At 47.0% G+C, this 22,223-nt stretch overlaps 1 protein-coding gene across 1 annotated transcript; it reads right to left on the minus strand.

Annotated features, from left to right (window-relative positions):
- Window positions 1-869: 869 nt before the first annotated feature.
- Tgm7 (transglutaminase 7) lies at window positions 870-21,719 on the minus strand. The gene is made up of 13 exons (XM_052723699.1): window positions 21,710-21,719; window positions 14,928-15,110; window positions 13,996-14,241; window positions 12,431-12,549; window positions 9,845-9,973; window positions 9,585-9,762; window positions 7,315-7,453; window positions 6,858-6,961; window positions 6,185-6,427; window positions 3,867-4,193; window positions 3,434-3,594; window positions 1,461-1,594; window positions 870-1,208 (listed from the first exon to the last, which is right to left on the minus strand). The coding sequence occupies exons 1-13, from the start codon at window positions 21,717-21,719 to the stop codon at window positions 1,049-1,051; spliced, it is 2,133 nt and encodes a 710-aa protein (XP_052579659.1). The 3' UTR covers window positions 870-1,048.
- Window positions 21,720-22,223: the final 504 nt, after the last annotated feature.

A 22,223-nucleotide genomic window follows, 5' to 3' on the forward strand; every position in this document is an offset into this window, starting at 1 on the left:
AAGAGAAGCAAAGTATTAATTCCTGAATGAGTCAGGACAGATGACCCTGTCCAGAGGGTAGGAGCCACCCAGAACTCAGTAGTCATGAAGTACTGACAGAAATGCCCAGGGATGCTCATGGGGACAGGGACAGCTGCCCCACTGGGTGGAGCAGGACGCAAGCTCCTGCTCTTGCACCAAGCAGCTGGGTGTGGGAGCTGGGGAGGCACAGGCCTAGGCGCCAGCCTGAGATTTAAAAAAAAAAAAATGACAATGGCTAAGGCAAGCAAATAAGCAAAAAAAAACTGGATGGGGAGGACGTCAGTGAGAGGAGCCAAAGGAGGGCGGGGCCCAGATTCCTGGGTTTTAAAAAAATGCCTATCAGGGTGGTAATAGCATGTAAAGGGGGGGGGGGGGAGAGGATTTCTGTTCTTCCCACAGTGTCAAGGATAAGCACTGGAGATTTTAATAACTACAGTGAAGAACGCAAAACGTGCTCCCTCTGTCCTAAAAATAACAAAGATGTGAGAGAAGAGGCTGTGGAGAGTTAGGGTAGCAAGAAAGGATGGCCATGTTTGCCAAGTACCTGCTGGCTCAGACGGGCTCCCTGCCATGCTGGGAGCTCTCGGGATGGTAATAGGGAAATTCTGCCCGGCAGCTTCTGGTAATTGGCCCTGCATTTGCTTACCTCCCACCTCACCTCTGCCTCTACGCTCACTTGAGGGCATACGTGTGTAGAGACCTGGCATTAGAAAGGATCCGGTGGGCTTAGTTTGTAGATGAAGCCCTTAACAGAAGAAAGAGAAGACGGGAAGAGCAGAGAGGGCCCGCCCAGCCACATAGTGGGCACCCAGGCCAACCGGAACAGTAAGCAGCTTCTTAGCGCAGGAGAGAGCTCATGCGTGTTTATTGCTTCTTCCCATGATGCACAGCGGTTCTACAGAGTTTCATTTGCCCCCACTACCGAGGTTGTATAAAGACAACACCTTGAGAAGTAGAAAGCAGCAAGGCTGTGTGCTGAGGATGGGAAGGGGGGCTGAAACGGGGACTGGGGGGCCATCAGGAAAGCTCAGGAGACTGGGGCTGCAGCAATGAAGATGTCCTTGTAGCCTTTGATCTCCTTGACCTCGCTACTGCTGATGAGGACTTGCAGCTGGTGGGGCCCAGCTTTGATGGGGTAGAGCTCCAGCTGAATTTGGATGGTGTGTCCGGCCATCAGAGTCCCAAGGCTGAAAGTCAAAAGCAGCCTGTTGGAGCCTGCAGGATTGACTGCTTGGATGGGCAATGGGGCAGGAAGACCTGCTTAGTGAGTAGTGCCCCTCAGTACCACCAAACCGCCAGCTTTCCTGAGGTTAGGGAAGTGGGGACCAACAGGTGACATCTGGAGACTGAGAAGGATTCAGTGGTCCAAATGAGGCACAGCTTCTCAGAGACCAGCACCAGAGGAAGACTGGCAAGAGGCCAATGGTAGCATTACTCACTCTTTTGTTAGCTGCCCATTGATGAGGCCGCTTCCCTCCAGAATCATGATGCAATTATTCAGAGCCACCATTAGGGTGTTGGTGAGGGTGATGTGGATGTTCAGGGCCTTGCCCACCTCAGCCCTTTCAAACACCTGTGTGGGGAGAAGACAGAGGTACCCCAGGTCTCACTGCCACACCCACTCAGTAACTCCTCCTGTGACCTCCAAGGACTGCTTAGAATTTAGGCGCCCCTAGTGGTAGAGACAACTATAAACTGAGGCTAACACATATAACAAACTAACACATACAGTGACCTGTTTTACAAGTTCAGGACACTCTAGCAAGCTGCCACCTGTCACGAATGGGCATAGAGTTTCCCTTCCCACCATCTATTTGAAGATACCTGCCGGATTTAATTGCAGTACTGGTCCCAAAGGGTTAGCAGTGTCTAGCGTGTGTTAAGTAGGATCCCAAGCACAATCCCAGTCATTTATGATTGATTAGTGTGTCTAACCCATGCAGAGGACTAAGGAGGAGTGTCCTGTGTGCCACCTATGTGCCATCAGGGATATCATTCCACCGAAAAAGAATGATGAAGCTGAGATCCCATGATGGATTCATGACAGTCAGGACCTAACCAAGGGGTCTAGATCCTAGCCTAGGAGCTTTCACCCATCCTGATGTATCTTCTCAGAGATAAGCAGGACGTACTCGTTTTCCCCCAGATGTGTTCAGTGCTTCGCTCTTGAGGTCTGTGTCAGAGGGCAGCACAGCCTTAGCCTGTAATGGGAGGCAGGGCTTCTGCCCTCACTCCTGGAGCCTAGGACAATGCCTAGGACAGTGATGATGGGCATCAGTAAATGAGTATTGAATCCAAATGAGCTCTGTCTGACCAGATCACAACTGGCGGCATGTTCTAGCTTGGCCAGAGAATTAAAGAGTTGGAAGAACACACCCTAACTTACCTGGAACTCAAACAGAAGAACCAAGTCTCCAAAAGGGTATCAAAATCAAGTGGGTGAAGATAACTCTGGAACCCAGCACAGGGACAGTAATCCCCCACAGGTCTTACAGCCCTGGTAACCATTCACAGCCTCCTTGACATGTGCTATGTTGTTTGGGGATCCCATTACAACCAGGACTCTGCTCTGGGTAACCGGCAGAGGCCTGGCTCAGCACCGAGCTTGTGTCTACACTTGCAACTCTGCTCCACTGTGAGCTCCACACAGGAGGCCTCCAGCATCACCCGGCCTGACAACCTGACAGTATGCCCAGGTGAAGACTGCAAATGTGCCAGCTGACTTGCCATCCAATACGGAGCCATCCAGCCACTGTTCTGCTGGCTAGTGCCAGGCATGCTGGTAACCAGGCTTCCAGGTACAGAGCTGGACTTGGGGTAGGCACTGGAAAAGTCTTTGGGAGAGGAAGGGAAAGGTAGGGAAGAATGCTTTGGGGAAAGACAGCTCAAGTGACAGGAGACAGGGAGAACACACACCCACCTCGGTGGACCTTTCTTAATGCCCTCCCCTGTAAGAGCCACCCAAGCCCACTCTGGCATTGGGTCTCGAAATCTGAAGTTCACGTCTTGTTCTTCTTTCCTGTGGCACCCCATATCTTATCAGCAGTCACCTCTTGAATTTGACCATAAGGTCTGTCTTAAACCTGTCTCCTCTACTCCACATCCCCAATCATTGCCTTTTTACCTCTACCTTTGTGAAGGGACCTCCTGACACCTTCATGGTAACATGCCTTCATCTATGCTCGACAGAGGACCTTCCTCAGCATCCTCTGCAAAATGTGACCTCCATGAGACACCCCGCCCTTTGCTTATGCAGAGCACCAGAGCCCACCACCTCTCAGCTTGCTGCCTATGATTGAGAATAAAGCCTCAAGAGACTGTACTATACAGTATGACATGGTACCCCCTCCCCAAGCCCATGAGAAGAACATCTTAGAGTCTCTGGGTCTCCATCTCTGTCCAGGGACCTCACCTCAATGGATAAGCGGGGAGGCTCCAGAGAGAAATCTTTTAGGACCAGAATGAACCGCCCTGTTTCTTCAACCTCAGCAATGCCGGACACATGGATCAGCTTTTCATCTGTCAGCTTGTTCTTGTAATTGCTGTAGGGCAGCAGGAGCGGCCACTGTAGCTCTAAACAGAGGCAAAAACATCATCTTGAGTCCAAGAGATGGGTTACAAAGGAATCATGCACTCAGAGGTCATTGTTGTCTGACGTGTTAGGATGACGTCACAGGTACTGCACTGGCATCCAGCTCTGCAGCAACAGCATCTTCCCTGACCAGGAAGATGTGCATTCTGGGAGAGGGTTTCTCTGTGATTTGGCTAGAGCAGGCCAGCGTGATTCACAAACCCAAAACTCTCCTCTCTACAGGTGCTCCTTCTCATGCCTGCTACATACTCACCCTTCTCATAATCCATATTCAAGTGTACCGCATGTCTCCAGAAGGGTTTCCGAGTGCTGCCCCCATGCAGCAGAGCCTGTGCACAAAAGTGTACCATCAGTCCAATGGGGTCCTGACTGTGGGCTGTGTCCGGCACCCTCTGGACATGCAGCATGAGCAGCAGGTCCTGGCCCCACATGGGTGCCCTAGCCAGGTGGAGTTGCAGTTGCACAGGCTTCTCCTTAAAGCCCTCAGACCCTAGGAGATCCAGGAGGGATGAAGAGTCCCTTCTTGGTTCCAGCAACTTCCGGGAAGCCTTAATGAATACAGACCGCTCCTCAGAGGATCCTGGCAGAACAGATCCATACAGAACAAAGACATCAGTGGGGCAGGGTAGAGAGGCCCAATGACCTTCTTGGGAAAACAAATGACTGGACTCTCAGCTGCCAGCCAGACGCCCTGACCGTGTGATATACAGTGACTAGCCACACAGAGAGGCATGCGGTACCATGGCTCAGATGGGGTTGGTGCTGCGCAGAGTACAGTCTCTTTGTCTCTCAGTGTTTGGCTCTGTGTTATGAAACCCGGGGATGATACTGGGTTGCCCAGAATTGCTGAAAACTGAGGTCATGTAATTGCTGAGTGTAGGATTCAGTGTGGTTCTTTGCCATCAGTACTATTATTATCACGACCATCACCATCACCACCATTATCACCACCATCATCACCATCACCATCATCACCATCACCATCATCACCATCACCACCATTATCACCACCATCATCACCATCACCATCATCATCATCACCATCATCACCATCATCATCATCACCATCATCACCATCACCATCACCATCATCACCATCATCACCATCACCATCATCACCATCACCATCATCATCATCACCATCATCACCATCACCATCATCACCATCACCATCATCACCATCACCATCATCATCATCACCATCATCACCATCATCACCATCACCATCACCACCATCATCACCATCACCATCATCACCACCATCATCACCATCATCACCATTACCATCACCATCATCATCACCATTACCATCACCATCATCATCACCATTACCATCACCACCATCATCACCACCACCATCACCACCATCACCACCATCATCACCACCATCATCACCATCACCATCATCATCACCATCACCATCATCATCATCACCATCACCACCATCATCACCATCATCATCAAACCCAGAGGCTTCTCTTCCCTGCCTACATTCTCTCTCCTAAAACACATATTCAAGTCTTTTAGATAGAACTTTATCTCTTCCCCTTAGGAATAACTCAACATCTGGCTCCAAACTCAAACTCGCTCCAGACTGTGGACTCCTCTAGAGCACTTACTATGTTTCCAGTATGTTAAATGCTGCACACAAGCGCATTTAACCCTTTGAGGAGAGCCATCTCATTTCACCGATAAGGAAGCCGAGGCAAGGGAAGATGGTCCAGGCTTACCCACCGACAGCACGTCAGAGCCTTGCTTAGTTCTCGGGTGGCCAGAGTCCACCAAAGCTCTTCACGGGACTGTCTGCTCCCTCCCTCCCACAGGCCCAGAGCCCTCTCCCTCCTGAGTGTCCATCTCTCCCCTTGCTGCTACTCCTACTGTGATGGACATAGAGAGACAGATGTGTGACCCTGATAGAATTACTAGATAAAATGCAGGACCTCCATTTTAAATTTGAATTTAAGATAAGCAAATAATCTTTATTGTAATATTTGCATACTTACATGATATTCGGAATACATTTACACTAAAAACTATACCCAGTTAATTTGAATTTCAGATAAATAGTGAATTATTTTTAGCAGAAAGATGTCACACACAGGGCTGGCATGATGGCTTATCGAAAAAGACATCTGCTGTCAAGCTTAACAACATGAGTTCAATGTCCCTGTGATGGAAGAAGAAAACCAACTCCTATAAGTTGTCCTCTGACCTACACACACACACACACACACACACACACACCATGGCACATGTTCCTACACATATACATGCATATGTATACACACATACACACAATAAATAAATGTATTAGAAAAAAATTTAAAATGTCACATATACCATTTGGGACATATTTATAATAATGTATTTGTCTTAATTTATCTGGAATTCAAATTTAATTGAGCATCCTATATTCTTTTTTTCTAAATCTAGGCAAATCTATTTTGGGATCAAGTGCCCAGGACCTAAAATAGTCCCCTAGGAGTTTGTCATAGCGGGGAGGTGGTGTTGTTTTAACCTGGACCATCCAGTGGTTACACCCACTCCCTCCCAAATCCAAGGCCCAGGCACCTTCCGGGTACTTGTAGGAACTGGTGATGTCCAGGCGCTCATCTGACCCTACCATCTTGGTGCTGATTGCCTTCCCGATGTAACTGGTGTTATGGGCCAGGATTTCCTGGACCTGGCCACCCTCAAAAAGCCAAATGACCTCATCAGCATTCACTTGTGCATACACAAAAGGGGTGTCATAGGGCAGGTGGACATCCCCTTCCTTGATGGCTTTCACAGAGGCCGGACCACAGCAGAACAACCCTGTGGAGGAAGCAGGCATTATGGGATGTGGATGCTGAGATATGGGCCCAGGGCAGCTGGCTGTGGCCATGGGAGGTGATGAGAACGGATGGGCAAGGGCAACAATGCCCCTCACAGCTGGGCGTTCTCCAGTTTACCAAGGGCACTGATGCGCACTAATTTGTCTGACTCTCACAGTCACCCACATTGATGTGGCTGTTGTCAACATCACCTTCCTACTTTATAGGAAAGGGAAGAGCAAAAAGGCTCACCATTCCTCCAGGCGATCCCACTGTCAGGGGCGAAGTTATACCTGAGATCTGACACTGTCTAGACTACAGCCCTGGGAAGGGTGTGAGGTAGGAGACTTCTGTACCACTCTGGCTATGAGGGTGCACACCCTCATTGGCCTCCCAGAGAGCCTGGCCCCTGTCACATGATCCCCACGCACCACTGCTGGTTTGCTGGGGGGTGGGGTCCAGAACCTGCCAGCCATTGTACCCTGGTGGAAGGTCTTTCCGGATCATCCAGCACTCGTTCCAGACATGGAAGTTCCTGCAGAAAGGAGGAAGGAGCCAGGACTTCATATTTCCTGACGGGTTTTCAGGCACCCGACATTATGCAGAGTGGTTTATGCCTTTGCTTATAATTCTTTTCTCCTCTAATTTGTATCAGAAAGTAATTAGAATAGAGAAAGCTATCGCGAGGAGCTGGCCATGGTGGTGCATACATTTGATCCCAGCACTTTGCGGGCAGAAGCAGGCAGATCTCTGCGAGTTGGAGGCCAGCCTGGTCCACATAGAGAGTGCCAGGGCAGCATAGAGGGACCTTACCTGATTCAGTCCCGGCTATCACAATGTGTTCCCTACCTGGGGTAGTGCTGAGTTTTTACAGACAAAACCTCTTACCAGATTTTGTCTGGCTTCTGAGTCGGCAGCATTTCTGCAGTTCGGTCATAGTAGGTGTCAATGGTCAAGTTCCCGTCTGTGTTGTGTGCAGAATGGAAATTGGAAACGACGCGGCTTGGAACACCTAAGCATCTCATTACTACAGAGAAGGAGAGATGACTAAGAGCATTTCAAGCAGAATTATTATTTTTTCATGCATAGTTTCCAACCTTCAAACTTGCAGCAACTCTTTTATTCCCAAAGGGTGAAGCTTCTGCCTGCCTGCCCATCCAGTGGTATCCGCTCACAAAGTGGAAGAAACCATTTGTGAGCCACTTAAAACAATAATAAACTTGTCATTTCTGGCTCCCCCACCCCCACCCCCTAGCAGTTCTCCAAGTTAAAAGCAAAGAGACTAAAACATGTGAGAATCCAAAAGGGGGGAAAGGTGTGGCCAGTTTCAAAAGAGAAACTGTGTGACTGGAGATGCAAGGCTTAACATCTCTGGGTTAGTCTCCTTGTAAGAAAGTGAAGAGTTGAACTGGATGGCTTTCAGCTCTAAAATTCTGATTCTGCCATTCTATTTAAAGATACAAGTTGAGAGAAAGAAGAAAAAAATTAAAGGGCTGGAGATATAGTTCAGTGGTAGAATGCTTGCCTGCCACATACAAGGATCTGAGTTCATTCCTCAGCACGACAACATATGTTAATAATTAAACAAACAAATAAGAGTAAGGCTAGCTAGAGCATCCATTCCGCTGTAAAGACAATGGATGACATCAGAAATTAAAAACTGCTCTCATTCTTTGATAAGCCAGCAGCGCCCTCTTGTGGATCCTCAGGATGGTACGTAAAGCTAAGATTTCACAGGCACATTCACTCAAAGCAGACATTATCCCATGCTTTACACACGTACACAAACTAACTGCCTACAACCAGGTGTGCTCAAGAGCCAGGCATGTCTTGGGACCTCTGCCAGTGAGTTCAGAAGTCTCTCCTACCCACCCACTCTTCCAAGGAGGGCAGAGTCTACAGAGGCTGCTGTCGCCGTGTTTCTAAAGAGTCTCCAGCATGGCCACATGTCTGCGCCAGCACTGCACTGGGCTTCCCACACATCTGCAGGGGACCTGGCATGCAGACCTAAGCTGCAGGTTGCCAGAGCAGCTTGGCAGTCACCTCTTCATCCAACAGCCCCAGCACTCTGTGAAGCGTGACGATGGAAGGGCTTGCAGAGCGGGCCAAGCCATGGATCTAGTCCTTCTCCTGTGCATGCTAGGATCTGAAGGTTCAAGGGGATCTTATAATGGCCACCTGGCTCCCACGGGAGACTTTCCAGGCCAAGGCAGAACAGGGGCTGCAGGAGGCCAGAGTAGTCACAGAATAAGTAAGCTGATGAGGTCACTTTATGTGTATTCGGATTTAAATCTCTGTCTGTGAGGCCCCTGAACGTAAGACTATGCTTCCCTTCAATGAGTCAAGGACAGAAGACTGTTCTCACCCTATGCCCCACCCCCCTCTTCCAAAGGAGTCCACATATTACTGCAGAAAACACCTAGCACACAATGTGACTAGACAACCCCGTAGAAGATGTGCTTTGCATGGGGGAGACTGTTAACACCTCAATACCCCAGGCTCTTCAGCTTCCCAGATACTTGGGCCAAGAATTTGGCACTGAATTGTAAACAGTTGAGTATGCACTCAATTGAGTAAAGTGTGTATTCTCCTCGTGGGTAGTTAGCAAGGTAGCCAAGCTCTAATTGTAAGTCAAGTCTCTCAGGAAGGTCTACCTGTGAGGTCAGGCTATCCAAGACTGTCTACTCACACTTTCAGCGTCCACCTCTTGGCCCAATGGGAAGAAGTGTTCTGCCTTTTGTGGGGACTACAAGTTGCTCTATCCAAATGGCCACCTTTCTCTCTGTCTGTCTGTCTGTCTCTTGAGACAAGATCTCATCTAGTGCAGGTTAGCCTAACTCCCTATATAGCCAAGGAAACTCCCGATCCAACTGTCTCCGCTTCTCAAATGCTAGGATTAGAGGCATGACCCACCACGTGCAGCTCAGGTGCCCACTATTAACATTCTTCATCAAAGAGACTATGGAGTAATTGCAAAGATCATCCCCTGGAGGCTGAATAGTGTGCAGGTTAAGAACTGGTGTGCACACTGCTCCTAGCCATGGGCCATTGCAAGCTCTGGGCCCTTCATGAGCGGCAGTGGACTCTGAGAGCAGGGATGATTGTGGCCTGACATGAAGGGGAAACCAGAAAGAGTCAGAGGGTAAGACTTCACTCACCCGTGCACATAACAGCAGCAAAGACCCAGCACTGTCCATATTTCACAGGCTGCCCGCCCCTGGCTGACCACTGCCGCAAGATGGCCACACTGCCATTCCATTCCAGAGGGCTGATGCCCTGGGAGTAGTCCTCTCCCCAGTTCCCCTGAAGCACACCACTGTCGTCATTGCTGTTGATCTGCAGAACAGACAGGTGGGTTTCCACAAATTCCAGGAGATACTCAGGCTGTTCTCAGGCAGGGGCAAGCTTTTGCTCTTACCATGGCACTCACCACCCTGCATACGTACACCACGTCGCTCCTCTGAGAATGGTCTTTGGATGGGTTCTTTAGAAAGTAGAGGCTCTTGTTCAGGATCTCAAAGCAGATATCAATGATGTCCTCTTCGAACTTACAAGGTATGTGAAGGGAGAAATCAGAGAAAAGCAAAGATGTGTAGAGTCCAGAAACTTGGGCATTAACAAGTTTTTAAAGGAGTGATGTGTTTGTGAGAGGAGGGCTGCAGGATTTAGTCATAAGACAAGATCCTACGTCAGATGGAAATCAAGTTGGAAATGCATTGCAATAACTCTTTAAAAAAATTAGCTATGTGGCTCTTGACAGAAAATGCAAAAGAAGCCAGGTGGCGGTGGTGCACACCTTTAATTCCAGCACTCAGGAGGCAGAGCCAGGCGGATCTCTGTGAGTTTGAGGCCAGCCTGGTCTACAGAAAAATCAAAAAAAGAAAAGAAAAAAGAAAAAATGCAAAAGATTTGAGAGAATGGGAGAGAAGGCTTTTGAAACCCAGATTTAAAATGATAGGACAAACAGAAAGAGGAGCATGGAGACATTTCTTTGAGGTATTTTAGCATGGTGGGTCCCAAGGACCTAGGTCATCTGTCTACAGGACTTGTGGGAAAGACCATGTGGATGAGTGTTTGCATGATCTCATATTTGCAAATATGAGATCAGTATTTGAAAGAAAGGAGAAGATGGCAGAGAGTGTTGGAGTCAGGGCTAATGTTGCATGCATTGGAAAAGCCAGGATAGGCTCATGAGATACGCTTACAACATGTGTTTGTGACAAATGTCGACCCTTTGCCTGTCAAATGCACCATTTTCCAGCTTCAAAACACTTCACAAGTTGCAGGAGTTGGGGGATGGGAGAGTGTGATCTTCCTCAGCAAAGCTCCCAACATCCCCCACCCCTTAGACTAACAGGAAGGGAGAGACCGCATGGACCATGATTGGTGGTTGAGGGTGGAAAAGTCATCCACAGCCAAAGTCCCCTGACCCCACCTGCTGCACGCAGTAACGGGGCTTCACAGTAACTAGATATTTGATGTACTAAAGATCTTTTTATTGTATTAAAATTCACTTTTTCAGTTGTGGTCATGAGTTGTGGTTAGTTTTTTCAGAAAGAATCTTTATCCTCTGTGACTATATCGAGACATGTTATCGGATTAAATGATACACTATCTGTGATTTCCTCCCGCAGGTCCAGTGCTAAGAAGGGGAACTGAGGCACCTAGAGCAAGGCTGGTTGGACCTTCCCGTAAAGGGTCAGGAGCAACTCTCTCACCTGGAAGCCCACAGGCTCTGTTTCAACTCACTTCTGCCACTAAGCATAAAAGCCTTCCGCATCAGCTACATGAAGGAACATGCTTGAGTCCCAGTGAAATGGTATTTATAGATGCTGATATTTACAGATACTCCTTGTACTCTCTAAAGTCTCAAACTAGTATTCCTTTAAAATTCTTCCCAACGGTTTCAAAGCTTGAAAAATCTTTCCTGGTGACTCATGCAAAAGCAGTACTGTTGCAGCACAGAGGCAGGGGGATTTCAAGTTCAAGGCCAGTCTGAGCTACACAGGAAATTAAAGGCTAACTGGGAAATCAAGTCAGTGAGAACCTGCCTTAAAAAACATAAACATAAACAAAAAGACCCACACCAGGGTGGGATGGGGAGAGGCACGATGGCTCCGTGGGGGAAAGTGTCTCCCACAAACCCAGATGACAGGAGTCTAATCCCAGGGCCCACACAGTGCATGGAGGGAAATGACTCTCTCATGTTGTTCTCTGGCTTCCGTATGTGCCATGGCATGCATGTCCCTATACATGTGCACACACATGAATAAATACAGTTAATTAATTGAAGCACTGGGAGAGGGACTGGAGAGATGGCCCCACAATTAGGAACACTACCTGCTCTTCCAGAGAACCTGAGTTCAATTCCCAGCACCTACATAACTCACAACCTTCTGTAGCTCTAATCTCAGCGAATTTATCACCCTCTTGTGCCTCCTTGGGCACTAGGCACACACATGGTGCACGGACATACAAACAGGCAAAATGCTCACAAACACACAAGAAGATTTTTTTTTCAATAAAGTGATAGGAGACATTGGCCCACGGGCTGTTTTCAAATTATAGAAGAATAAGGCTCTACTGGCCCCTAATGGGGCTGGTAACTGAACATAGAAGTTTATTACAGTTGTTGGTCGACTTTCATCATGCTCTGCTCCTTTCTTTCTTTTCTTTTCTTTTTTTTTTTTTTGTTTTTTCGAGACAGGGTTTCTCTGTGTAGCTTCGGTGCTTTTCCTGGAACTCGCTCTGTAGCCCAGGCTGGCCTCAAACTCACGAAGGTTCGCCTGTCTCTGCCTCCCGAGTGCTGGGATTAAAGGCGTGTGCCACCACCGCCCAGCACTCCTTTCTTAATAAAGCATAAAAATCTTGAAAAGAAAGCCATATTTTCTTTGCTTGCCCCTCTCGTTGGACAGGAAATTGGTCAGCACTTCACACGGTGCCTTCGTTGGCTAACAGCCCCCAACACACCCATCCCAGGCCCACGTCCAGGAGCGGGTGTTACCTGCCCGTAGTTCCAAGGCCTGGAGGTAATGGAATTTTCTTGACCCTTGTAAACAAAGCCATAATCACTCATGACATACTCCTGCAGCAGGGTTTCACTCGGCAGGTAGACATCATCCTCTGCGCAGTGAAGAGTAACAGAGACAGAAAGAAATCACCAGGCCAAGAACAAGCCCGAAATTAAAAAACACTATAAAAGTAATTACGTCTTTCTGGAAACAAGAGGAACAGTCAACAGGTGACTGAGGTTAACAGAAATTAAGACTGGACACTCGTAAAAGCTAGCTATGTGCTTCTTCAGAGGCCAGCAACAAATCTATGCTATTAAAAATGACAGAATGAAAATTATAAGATTATTCTAGACTTTTGGACTTTTGGGAACATACAGAAAAAAAATCACTCATTCCCACTACTCAGAAATACCCACCAATACACTATCTTCTTGCTGTATGCATATACATAATTAATTAGAATCAAATTAAATTCCACTTGTTAAATTATCTCACTTAACGTCACAGTATGGATTTTTCTTTTCTTTCTTTCTTTCTTTCTCTTTTTGTTTTGTTTTGGTTTTCGAGACAGGGTTTCTCTGTGTAGTTTTGGTGCCTGTCCTGGATCTCACTCTGTAGACCAGGCTGGCCTTGAACTCACAGAGATCTCTGCCTGGCTCTGCCTTCTGAGTGCTGGGATTAAAGGCATTCGTCACCACTGCCTGGCACAGTATGGATATTTTCATCATGTTGTTAAAAATTCTTTGTGGGGCTGTAGAGATGGCTCAGTGGTTAAGAGCACCGGCTGCTCTTCCAGAGGATCTCAATTCCCAGCACCCAAATGGCAGCTCACATCTATAACTCCAATTCCAGGGGGTCTGATACCCTCATAAAGATACACATGCAGGCAAAGCACCAAACCACATAAAATAAGCATAACTAAATCATTTTAAAAAATTCTTTGTGGGACCAGGTGTGATGTTGCACAATTTCATCCCAGCACTCAGGAGGCAGAGGCAGGTGCGTCTCTGTGAGTTTGAAGCCAGCCTGGTCCACTTAGTCAGTAGTGTTACATAATCAGAGCCCATCTCAAAACAACAAAACCAAAACCAAAAACTTTATTAAAGTGATTTTTGCAGTTGAGTATGGTGGTGTATGCCTATAATCTCAGCACTCAGAAGGCAGAGACAGAGGATCATGAATTCAAGACCAGCCTAGACAACACAGCAAGACCCCATCTCACAAAAGGAAAAAAAATTAAATAAATACATTTAAGGCTGGTGAGAGGATTGGGCAGGTAAAGGCGCTTACTGCTAAGCCTGGTACCCCGAAGTCAATCCCTGGGACCCACATGCTAGAAGGAGAGAACCAACCCCACAAGATGACCTTCATACATGTAGGTGAACACACACACACACACACACACACACAAATAAAAATTTAATTTTTTTTTTTTTAGCACATAGTAATTTGTTGCACAAATATGCAATGATTATCTGCCAGGCTTTGCCAGAAGACCCTGAAAGAACATTTCCAATGCATCAAATTAGTACTACACACTGGGAACAAGTCCTACCTCTACTCCATGGGTTAAAAAGCAAGATGAAATTCCCCAGTGGGTAAGTCACACCAGGACCCTGGTCCCGAGAAATCTCTGTCTTCAGTGTGTAATGGCCAATGACTGCACTGGCTGGCGTAAAAATCGAGACTTGGAGAGAGTTGTTGTCAATGGTGAAGTCAGCAGCACTCCAGACATTCCCAGGCCAGGTCTGGATCAGCGGGAAAGTGACTCGGGTCCCCAGAAGCTCTGTGGGCTCTGGTCCTGAGGAAGAGAGAAAGAAGATCCCAGAGGAAGGCTCAAAACTCTAAGTGATGGAGCTGGAGGCATGATGGTTCAGTGGTTAACCTTGTATACTGCTCTTACAGAGCACTGGAATTTGGACCCCAGAACTCCTGTAAGACAGCTCAAAATTACCTCTAACTTCAGTTGCAGGGGATCTGATGCTCACTTCTAGCCTCTTGGTATGTGTGCACACACACACACTTAAAAGTAGTAAAATAAATGTGGTGTATGATTCCCTGTGGCCTGGCAGAATGCCTACCTTCTCCCAACATTTGCTAAAGCCTTTTGGTTCAAGGCTTTTACTGACATTTAAGTTCTTTGGGTGTCTGATCTCCCCCCCCCCCATTTCCAATCTGTAAAATGAGAGCCTGGTAGGACCAACTTAAAGTCTTCCATGAGAACTGAAAGGAGGTCATGGCTGGGGAGTTTTACAACTATGCCTGTGTACTTACAGGTTGGCTGTTGTGACTAAAACATCACAGTTTGCTGACCTGGCCAAATATTTCTTTAATAGGACCAACAGTACTGATATGAGGGTCCTGGGGGTCCCAGGAGAGAGGGGAGGGCACCCCAGAGACAGGTGGCAAGAGCCCTTCCCCCAGGCGAGCTTTACTAACTTTCTGTTTTGAGGGAACCAGGGGAACCTGAGAGCAGAGCGAGCTCACCTGTCTCAGCCACAAAGGTGAGGTGGTCCTTCTGGGGCTGGAAGGGTCGGTTGAAGGTCAACGTTAAGCTGAAGTTCTGAGCACGGCGCAGGATGAGCTTCGTCAAGCCCATCTCCTGGGTGTGGTGGTCCTTGTTGTTCCTGGGGATCTGCAGTTCCACAGACCTGAGCTCCAAGGCTGCCACTTGGGGAGGGAGGACAGGTCACTGCCCAGCTGAGATGTGGAGTCATGCCTACAGAACCTGACTGACGTTCTGCTCTCTGCCTGCTAATTTCATGACAACCTCAAAGGGTAATTCAGGAGTTCCTAGCAGGGGAGAGGGAGGACTATCAGTCCTAGAGACATCAGTGCTGGAGGACTGGTGTCCCAGAGGGCAAAACAAACTCCAGATCATGGAACGTCACTCTAACTATCATCCTGCTGGGTTAAGAATAAACACATTGGAATTTTGTGTGCATGAAGTTGAGCTGTCTGGAGACTGGACATCTGCTACAAGGCAAGTCTCTGATTTCAGGTATGGGGGCAAGGGCAGGCTTACTTTCTGATTCTCAGTTTTGTTTCAGGTCTATGTGGGAGGTATTGTGCATATACACCTAGTGTATAGTTGTAAGATTCTCCTAGCACAATAGACAAGTGTATGAAGCTTCTAGAGTGACTAGACCCTAGGTTATCACCTTGCCAAGTCACTTGGGAGACCTTGACCAAGTCATCTAATATTCCTATACATTAGTGTGTTCATCTAACAAGTAGGGAGATGATCGTGTTCCTACTTCATAGGGTTTCCATGGGCCTTCAGTGAGGAGGCGTGCATGAGAACCTGCACCATGCCACACACAGAGAAAGTGCTTGGTAATTCTTAGCAACTCCGAGTAGCAGCAACCATGCAACTCACTTTGAATTTGCTTTGCTGTTCCTGCTGCTGATGTTCATATTGCACTCATTGTCAATAAAAATCCATTAGGTCTTTCCTCTAACAAGTCCAACCTATTAGTAGGTTGTGAGTGACTACCTCCAAGCCAAACAACCACCATCCTAGGGCATTCCAGCTGTGCCTGCTAACAGAAAGATTACCCCAGGCAGGCTTTGTTGACTGTTTATACCCACTCTGGAAAAGTGAGGAGAGTCATGAGACCCTTACCAGAGTCTCCAGCCACTCCTCACTACCTGTTGTATGCAACTCTACCTTATTTCATGTGGCTTCATGGAAGGATTACAGTATGTAAGTGAAGGGAGGACTCCATCGATGCAGCCAAGGGAAAGGCCCTGCTTAGTAAAGGCTTTCCCCGGGCGCAGCCTGTTTAAGGAGGAGCATCCACATCCCTGCAAGTACCCCGTCCCCTGTGCTCTGTAAGGAAGCCTAATAAACTCATTGGTTCCCCGGAGGGAACTTTGTCAGAACCCTTCTCTGTTTGTCACTGGGACTTCAGTTTTAGGAGAAGGGGTGGATGCTGCTGATGTCTTTCCCTAGAAGGAATTTTAGCAGCATAGGTTATGGGATCAACTGTAGGGAAGGTAAAAAGGCTTAAGAGACGACTGGTCATCCAGGTAAGATGCTGGAGGGAGAGAACTGACTCCCTAAAACTGTCCTCTGACCCTGACAATTGTGCTTACTGTTAAAGTGACACACACAAATATAATATATAATTTTTTTTTTTTTTTTTGGTTTTTCGAGACAGGGTTTCTCTGTGTAGCTTTGCGCCTTTCCTGGAACTCACTTGGTAGTCCAGGCTGGCCTCGAACTCACAGAGATCCGCCTGGCTCTGCCTCCCGAGTGCTGGGATTAAAGGCGTGCGCCACCACCGCCCGGCTATAATATATAATTTTAAAAGAAAGGTGACCAATAAGAAAAACAGGATAGACAATGCCACAAAGCATGGGACACTGGAAAAGCGAGGACAATTTTATGTGCAAATGAGTCACGGTGTGAATTATGGGTCATGGTGAAAAGTTTGAAAGCAGCTGGCCTAGATCCTGTTGGAAGCTGACTAGACCTCATACTCTTGAGGGGTCTGAAATGTTCATACGAAGACCACTGAACTTCCCAGGAAGGTGTTCCACCCTAAACATGCCTTCCAGAGGCCCGCCCACCTTGAAAGCTCATGTGCCCTGAAAAGGAATGAAGGCAGTCCTCACACGTGCTGCACAGGACAGAACAGAGCTGAGGCAGGCTTTCCTGACTGCTGCTCACTGCTGGAGCACAGCTGGCTCCCTTTCCCCGGGCTCCCTTCAGTTTGGGAAGCAAAGGAGGGAGGGAGGAGGGAGGGATGTTGCCCTCTCTCAAGCCCAAGGCTGCGTGCATGAAGAGATACAGTCACCACCAGATACTTGGGCTTTCTTTTTATCCCATTTAATGTAATGATGTGTTGGCTCACCCAAGGGCTTTTCGTGTCAAGGAGACATGACTTAGAATAAAAGGAAAGGCTTCCATTGAAGCCAGAAAGGAAAGCCAAGAGACTCAGGAAGAAGCTCAACAATGCAGGAAATCCAGTAGAATCAATTAGAAAAACACGTCAGCACCCACAAGGCCTGACTTGGATGTGGTCCCACTGGAGGTAATGGTGTGAGTAAGAGTCAGACACAAGACTCCTGGCGCTTACTCGATTAACACAATGACAGGGGTATAAAAGGATGAAATTATATCCGGATATATTACCAGCCTTTAAAAAGGGCTGGGAGGAGACATTAAAACAGTCGTCTGCCTAGGAGGAACCCTCTGAGAAACCCAAACCTGAGCCGGCCTTGCTCCCAGGCGGGACGCCATCCCTCCACTTGGGTCTTGGTTCTGAGGGAATCATAATCATGCATGGGGCTTTCTTCAGCCACTGAAGATGCCCCACCCCAGGATTCTTTGCTTTCACAATACTTTTCTTTTCTGCAGAGCATTGAATAGCATCTAGAGTTAACCCCACAAAAGCAGAGACCTTGGTCAGTTCAAACCTGGATTCCCCTAGGTCCAGAACCACACATTTTAGAAAATCATGCTTGTGTTCAGAGAATTCCTACTACAGTCCAGACCATTATCTGTGTCCAAAATCATTTATATTCTCACAAATACTCTGTAATAAAGTATTGATATTGTTCCTGACATGAAGAGGGTTCTGGTCAGAACTGGGGTTCAAGCCCAAGCAGGCTGGCTCCAGTGTCTATCTATTCCTAGTCTTTACCATCTCCTGCCTTCCCCAGGAGGCAGGTGCTAAATAATGGTTATTAAATGGACAAGTGCATGTGCTTGAACTTCAAGGAATGGGACATCAGAAGGGCTGGCAAGGGGGCCATGGTAGTTCAAAACATATAAAAATGGCTATAAAAATTAAGACTAGGAGCCGGACAGTGGTAGCATATGCCTTTAATCCCAGCACTCAGGAAGCAGAAACAGGCAGGTCTCTGTGAGTTCGAAGCCAGCTTGGTCTACAGAGTGAGTTTCAGGACAACCAGGGCTACACAGAGAAACCCTGTCTCAAAATAATAATAATAATAATAATAATAATAATAATAATAATATCAATATTTGATCTATTAAAATATTGAAAATAATAGCAATACCCTGTTTGTTGAAGGCATGTGGAAGTAGATTGCCTCATATACAACAATGGGAATATAAAATTTATTCATATACAGACCTTTTAGAGACAGGATCCTTGGACCAAGCTGCCTAGCCAGTCTAGCTGAATCAGCAAGTTCTGGGTTCAGTGAGAGACCCTGCCTTAATATACGCGTTGGAGACTGATCAACAAAAACACCCAACATAGTCTAGCCTTTGCCTGTACAGACACAGACATGAGTGCAAACATGTGCATATGTACACACACACACACACACACACACACACACACACACACAAAATCAATCAAAGAATAAGGAGAAATCATCCCCTAGATGCTAAAAGTAAAAATAAAAGGTACTGAAAATTGTAGGAAAGGTTTCATTCCTTCAAGTTTTTCTGTCAAGCAGTTGTTTTGGAGAAGTGTCACTTTGATTAAAGATGGGTTTGAACAGGAGTGGCTCATCAAAGCTGTACTTTGAGATTAACTTAGCTGTGGTGCTTAACCCAGACCAGAGGGGGGAAAGCCAAGGGTGGAGATGGTAGTGGCTGCTGTTGCAATGATCTAAGTCGAAGGCTAATGGGAACTTAAATACAGGGGACGGGAAGAGCCTGAGAGGGACCATCAATGTGCAGCAGGGACCGGCCTCTACGGGTATGTGGTAGCTAATAAATAAGTGTTGCAATGATGTGATTTGCAGGGCTTCCTAAGACCCCTGCAGGTGTAGGTGAAGATCAGGGCCAGAAAAGGAATCCATTGCCAAGGCCTGGGATGCTTCAAGAAGAGACACCAAAGGTAAGTTACATGTGGTACAACCAGAAAGAGAATTGGCCTCTGCCACCAAATTCCAGCTGAATTCAGGGTCTTCCTCTGCCTTACATTGCATTTGTGCTAGCTCTCTCTCTTTCCACTTACTATATTATTATTATTATTATTATTATTATTATTATTATTATTATTATTATTATTTGAGGACTTTGATACATACTTCACTCCTTTTTATTTCTTCAGTTTTAAAAAATTAGAAATATTACAATCTATGCAGCAAAAGTTTATGAAATGATTCCTATGTGGTGAGGTTACTAGAATGTTCTGTAGGTATTTAAGTGTGAGAAAATAAAAATTTCTCATAACTCAAAAGCTTAAATCCAAACTCCTCCAAAGTGTGGGTCCAACAGACTCTTACCTCCCAGGTTCTTATAAAATAACTCTGACTCTCTCACACTGTGTCCTCCAGATGGACCATGCCCAGGTCTGGACAGCCCCAACCCTCCCTTAAGCTCTCTGTGTCTCTACCACACCAGTTTTCCAAGCAAACTTCAGCACCTACCTTCCTGAAATCCTTCCCAAGTGCTTTGCTTTAGAACATAGGCCCTGCCACGATAGTCATGTCTGTAGCTCTGTAGCTGATATTTAGAAAGTGTTAAGAAGGCTCCCGGCTTTCTGCACATATCTCCTTTTATCCCTACAACTATCCCATGAGCTGTTATCAACCTCATGTGACAGATAAGTAGAAAGATGGTTAGTAAGGTCAAATGACTTGCCCAGTGGTACCTACTTATTGCCATTTAAATTTGGTTTGACTAATATGCCTAGATCCTCACCTGGAAGGTGGTCCTAGAGCGGACGATTCCTGACCTTCCCTTCCAGACAGCCATCTAAAGAGCAAAGAAACGGACAGACCTAAGAGGAGCTGCTCTATCAGAAGAACTGAGGAGCCATTCTCCAGTCTGGGGTTCTCTGTCGAACCCAAGGGGGGGCCAAACAACCATGAAAAACTACAACTCCATTTCCACTGCGTCATTCAAAGGTGCCAAAGAGTGCAGGAGCTGGGACATCAGATGCAGCTCAGGTGCTAGAGCACCTGCCTTAGCGTGCACAAAGCCCTAGGTTCAATTCCCAGCACCACTAGGGTGTGGTGGTCTGCACCTGTAATCCTAGCATTTCAGAGGTGTAGGCAACAAGATCAGGAGTTCTAGGCCATCCTCAGATACATAGTAAGTTTGAGGCCAGCCTGGGCTACCTAAGGCCCTGTCTCAAATGACCAATAAGAAACAAACAAACAAACAAACAAACAACAAAAAGTATAGAAGCCCTTAGGTAGCTTAGGAGGTTGGAACAGAACCAGCCCCAGGACCCATGTGATCTATTTCCATCTTCTGCAGTTCCTTTGGCTCAGAACCACCTAGTTTTCAACTAACCCTTACTGCTGACTATAGTGCTTCCTTGGAGTGCTTTTGCTGAATGGGTGTCTATGTGACTAATTAATTGTTTACACCCCAAGTCCAGTAGTTTCAATAGCTGCTCCCGAGCAGAAAGCAGTTCCTGGGTTGGCTGCCCAGGTAAAATCATTAAGTCTCTTGGTTCATGAATAAAAGTAGCTATAAATATTAAAGAGTCACCTTGTCATGATCATAAAATACAAACTAAAACCGTAATGAGATCCATCTTTGGTTCTATTGAAAATGCTTGAAATAACATAATCTATTTTGTTCAGAGCATATGGAAACGAGATGCCTTATAGAGTTAGCATGGGATTATATACACATACAGACTTAAAGTCAGCTGATGCCATCAACACTTAAAGTGGATATTGCCCTTGCTCCAACATTTATTCTTTTAGAAGTTTTTCATATAAAATACTTCTATACATCTCTACAAAGTTCTACCAACAGGGGCATCCACTGCAGCATGATTTGTAAGCATAAATACTACTAAATGATAAATGCCCATCAGTAAGAGACAGTAACTAATTAATATGTTTATTAAAGGAACTGTGCCCATATGTCCTACTTGGGCTTCCCAAGGCCACTCCAGCTTCGAATTTTGAAGGCAGGATGGTCTACAGCTTCAGGAAAGGAAATGGAGGACTGTATGATATGTTCCAAATGAAGGTGAGGAAACAGGGGGAAGGAGACAGGTTACACAGTGAGCCATCCACTGCAGGTATAGGCTCTCTGGTGCAGACTCTCTCTCTGGTGCAGGCTCTCTCTCTGGTGCAGACTCTCTCTCTGGTGCAGACTCTCTCTCTGGTGCAGACTCTCTCTCTGGTGCAGGCTCTCTCTCTGGTGCAGACTCTCTCTCTGGTGCAGACTCTCTCTCTGGTGCAGACTCTCTCTCTGGTGCAGGCTCTCTCTCTGGTGCAGGCTCTCTGGTCTTCTCTGCACTCCTCCCTTCCCAGGCTCACTCACTCTCCTGACTTACCACCTCATAAAAGTGAAAGAGATTGCCAGTACTCACCGGGATCCATCTCCCTCACGTCAGTCAAGGCCCTTCAAGTGGCCAGCATTAGGATGCTGGTCCCGATGCCTCTCGGAGTGTTAGAGTCGTCCTTCCATCATGGTGTTGGGTGGGGCTGCCACTTCCTCCTCCTCCCATCCCTTCCCTGAAATTTCCCGTTGTTCCAGGTGCCTTCTAGCTTAAGGAAAGAAGCCCTGCCTTAAGCCTTTAAAACGCTTGCTGAGGGGTTTGTTTCTGTGCCCTTCTGCTAAGCTGTGAAGCACCCAAGTGACGTGGAAGACAAGGCTCCAGTCTGTCCGTGAGCTCTTCTGTCACCTCAGGACTCAGGATCACATTCATTCTAAACCCTCTAGACTGGCATCTCCCAACAGTGTCGGTGTTGCCCGAGGAACGTAAGCGACGGAGTCACAGAAAGGGACGGTGCAGCTCATTAGCACTCACACTGAACTTCACATACCGAAGAAAAACACGGCATAGTGAATCAGTGAATTGTCCAGTAGATTAAAGCAAAGCT

This window comes from Peromyscus californicus, unplaced genomic scaffold (assembly GCF_007827085.1).
Source record: "Peromyscus californicus insignis strain IS unplaced genomic scaffold, ASM782708v3 Scaffold_7__1_contigs__length_154581171, whole genome shotgun sequence".
In the NCBI taxonomy this organism is placed as follows: Eukaryota; Metazoa; Chordata; class Mammalia; order Rodentia; family Cricetidae; genus Peromyscus; species Peromyscus californicus.

Coding starts and splice junctions, on each gene's coding strand:
- Tgm7 (XM_052723699.1), bottom strand. Junction 12,550..13,995: donor TTTTAACCCATGGAGTAGAG/GTAGGACTTGTT, acceptor TTCACTGCGCAG/AGGATGATGTCTACCTGCCG. Junction 1,595..3,433: donor CTCCCCGCTTATCCATTGAG/GTGAGGTCCCTG, acceptor CTCCCCACACAG/GTGTTTGAAAGGGCTGAGGT.